The sequence below is a fragment of the Fukomys damarensis genome, unplaced genomic scaffold (genome assembly GCF_012274545.1).
Source record: "Fukomys damarensis isolate Sample0158 unplaced genomic scaffold, DMR_v1.0_HiC HiC_scaffold_19, whole genome shotgun sequence".
Lineage (NCBI taxonomy): Eukaryota > Metazoa > Chordata > Mammalia > Rodentia > Bathyergidae > Fukomys > Fukomys damarensis.
Genome location: NW_022900931.1, coordinates 56,277,154 through 56,280,901, shown reverse-complemented (window position 1 = coordinate 56,280,901; position 3,748 = coordinate 56,277,154). Strand labels below are relative to the sequence as shown.

The 3,748-nt window shown below is 47.1% G+C and overlaps 1 protein-coding gene across 1 annotated transcript; it reads right to left on the bottom strand.

Annotated features, from left to right (window-relative positions):
- Positions 1-912: 912 nt before the first annotated feature.
- On the bottom strand, positions 913-1,134 carry LOC104867474 (ubiquitin-like protein 5). The gene has a single exon (XM_010631821.1). The coding sequence runs from the start codon at positions 1,132-1,134 to the stop codon at positions 913-915; it is 222 nt and encodes a 73-aa protein (XP_010630123.1).
- Between the last annotated feature and the right edge of the window lie 2,614 nt (positions 1,135-3,748).

The following is a 3,748-nucleotide window of genomic DNA, read 5'->3' as shown; positions in this document are numbered from 1 at the left end:
CTTAACACTGTACTCTCGGTTTCTGCCGAGGATCAATAGACAAAAATGTGCACGTGTAATCTCTGCACTTCTCATAGAATTGCGCACCATCTGCTGTGTTCTTCTCATCCCTTGCAAAGATCCAATTGACAAAGTTCTGTTAGATTTACGGCTGGGGTAAATGCTCTCTTGATCAACCTGCAAACTCCTGAGAGCTCAACCATGTCTGTTTCACTTGTGTTGCTTTCTGTGTCCTATAAAGCACTGGGAATTTACCACATGCTCAAATGTTATTGTTGAGTGAAAGAAGAGGAAAGTATTGACTTACACAAAGGAGAAGTCCGAAGGGGGTCTTGCTCAGGTACAGCTGGATCCAGGGGTCCAGATGGCACATCATCAAGACTCCACCATCCCGCTTTGGCTCTGTTTTTGTGTTAGTGGCTTTATTCTCAGGCAGATTGACGTCCTGTGAAAGCCAGAACAGGCACATGCATTTCCAGAGTTACCATCACACATGAATTTGTGATTCAGAGAAGAGAGAGCATTTCATCTTCCCAAGTCCCCGAAGACCGCTCAGCTGGCTTGGTTCATGTGCCTGTCATGGTGGCGAGGGGGATAAGGTGTTTTCATTGGCAGGGTCTGGATCAAGTCCAGTCCTTGAAACTAGGCTGTGGTTACTATCTCAAGGGCATGCAGTTGCTTCTGCCCGACAGGAATAGACTGTACCAGAAGAAGTCAAGGAAGTGTTCTGAGTAGAAATTTACATGGCTACAGTCCCTACAGGCCTGGACTCCTGCTTTTGTCACCACCCCACCTCTTTTTTTTTGCAGCATCTAGGTTTTTATTAATGTGAGTTCTCACAAACAAGCATCCATACCAGTGGGAGAGGGGAGGGTGGGAGAGGAGGACAGGAAAAGGGGGAGGTGTTCTGCTCTACTGGTAATAAAGCTCCAGGTTCATCCCACTGTGGATTTCATAGTCCACCAGAAACACACGGTCCTTAAAAATTGTGCACTGCTTCTTAAGAACAACCTTGTTCCCGCGGGTGCCGGTATGGGTCACAAGAAGTTTCTTAAGGTCCCCAGTGGTCTCATCGGTGTTGCACCTCACGCAGACTTTCTTCCTCAGGCAGTTGTTGCAAACAACCTCGATCATCTTGACTGGAGTTGCCCTTGAATTGCCTTGAACCTGCAGACACCACAACCTCTTCTCTGGAGCACTGAGCCCAGTTGCCCTTTCTAACGTACGATTCCCATCTTGATAAATGGTGCAGTTACCAACTCTCCTGATCCTAGAGCCAGAAAGGTACAGAAAGCTCCCTATTCTTTTCCTTCTCACCCCTGTGGACCAATGGAAATGTGTGACATGTGACTACGAGGCCCAGCTACCCAGGAGTTCAGCCCTAGCCCAGCAGCTGATTGACTCCAGCCTTCAAGGCCCTCATCACAGCTCTGAGCACCTGGAGAAGCATGATACCCATTTTCTGGGTAAATATGCTGAGGCCAAGTTAACATGTCTTCCTAAGGTGACACAGAAAGCTGGTGGCAGGAGCTAGGCCGAGTGTGGGTCTCCTGATCCTTGGCTCGGAAACACACCCACTGTCACCCTAAAGAGCAGGCTGTGATGGAGATCTGACAAAGTTGCAGCCAACCTCCTGGGGAGGCTTCAGAAGAAAAGGTGCCACTAGAGACGTCTGCATTGGGCACAAACAACTGAGTCCTGGGTCCTGGGTCCTGGGTCCCTGCCACTTTTCGTCACTGACTACCTAGAAACAGTCTGACTCTGCTGGAAAGATCCCTGCAGCTCATTCTCACACTTATTCTTGTGTATTTATTTTGCCGAAGGATGTCACTCCTTATTTTCATTTATTTATTTTTTATTTGTGATCCTGGGAATTGAACCCAGGGCCTTTGCATATCTCCAGCCCTTTTTATTTTAAGCCAGTGTCTCACTAAGTTGCTAAGTTGCCCGGGCTGGGCTTGAATTTGTGAACCTCCTGTCTCAGCCTCCCAGAGTGCTGGGATTATAGGCGTGTGTCACTACGTCTGGGTTTCATTTTTTTATATAAAGATTTGATCATATTAATTATATAAATTAATTGATTCCAATGTGACATTTCCATACATGCTTTGAATAGTATCCACCCTCCCTACTACCCTCTCTTGCTCCCCACCTGTGGTCTCCTATCTTCCATTTTCCAATCATCTTTTTAATATATATTTAAGTTTCTACATATGTGAAGAAACATGCAACACACATGATAACCTCTAGTTCCATCCATTTCCAAGCAAATGATATGATTTCATTTTTCCATGGCTGGATAAAACTCTTTCATTTATATACATCATTTTTTAAAAGTCCATTCATCTTCAACAGCAATGTTAGAAGTAAAATTCGAGTCCCTCTTTGAGGGCTTTGTGAGCAATCTCACAGATGCAGACTTTAGTGCCTGGAGAGTCAATGTTGCCCCAGCACAGGTGTCTGACTCCCACACCTGCTCATGTCACCCCCTGGGGGGCCTGACACTCAGCTCCTGAGATGCCATTGTCTCCTGAGGGTCAGGACTCTGTGGCTCTTCTCTCATTCTCCAGGGAGAAGAACAATTAGCCACCCAAGACGATGGCCTGACAGGGTGCCTAGTTCTATACTGAGCCTGGACTGAAGCTCTCATCCCTGGGAAAGGAGAGCAGGGACAGCCATGCCGTACTTTAGTCTTTACAAGTATCATAAGATTCTTGCTGCTTAGTGAGAAGCCACTTTGATGTGGCAGCTCCAATTTGAACAGAAATTCATCAAAATCTGGGGTTTTCCACCCTTTCCATCTGGGTCACTTCTGTCACCAAATGTTGTGCCTTCCTATTTCCACACTGCTCCAGGCCACCTGCCCTTGTACCCATGAGACAAACTTAGGCAACTGACTCAGTGGGTGCTCCTTCCACAGCACCTCCCTGATTATAAGCTCCCTTATTTTCCAAAAAAGATTCCGGTTTGTTTTTGTTTTTTATTCTTGTCTACTTGCTTGCTTGGTTTGTTTGCTTTGAAACAAAGTCTTGCTGTGTGTCACGCGCCATTATTTCCGGGTTCTTCATGCCCTGCATGAATTCCGGATGTGAGTCCACCGGTGACGGTGGTTCACGCCTGCGCAGATGAGGCGCTTGGTTCGTCAGAATGATGCAGGCCGGCATTGACCAATAGAAATGGGCCACGTCACCCGGGTGGCTATAAAAGGCAGGCTCGCATCCGGCTCGGGGTCTTTCCGCCATTTTGAAGAATGTAGAAGAAACTCCAATAAAGCGTGCATCAGAAGAATCCTGAGTGTTGCGTGTTCCTTGCTGGCGAGGTGCGCGCAACAGCTGTGTAGTTCAGATAGGCTTTGAACTCACTCTGCAGCACACGGCAATCTCAAATTCATGGTGATCCTCTGCCTCAGCCTCCTGAATGCTAGGATTACAAGCATGCAAGATCATGCCTGGCTTTCCAGTTTGAGTTTTAAGAACCAAAGAAGCCAAAGCATTTGGTCTCACATTATATCCTTCAAATGGAAAGCTGATCCTATGGGAAAACAAGCTAAAGTACCTGGGAGACTTAACCTCCCATCCCCAGACTGTCTTCACCCCTAAACTTCCTCTTTTGTTTTTGGGTGCTGGGCAATCGAACTCAGGACCTTGTACTTGCGAGGCAGGTGGCAGCACCACTGAGCTAAATCCCCAGCCCCCAAATTTCCTCTTTTCTATGAAGATACCAGTCTCCTTCCATCGCTCCTCCAGGA

Excerpts from the sequence above, each read along its gene's own strand:
- LOC104867474 (XM_010631821.1), bottom strand. The coding sequence starts at position 1,134 with ATGATCGAGGTTGTTTGCAACAACTGCCTGAGGAAGAAAGTCTGCGTG.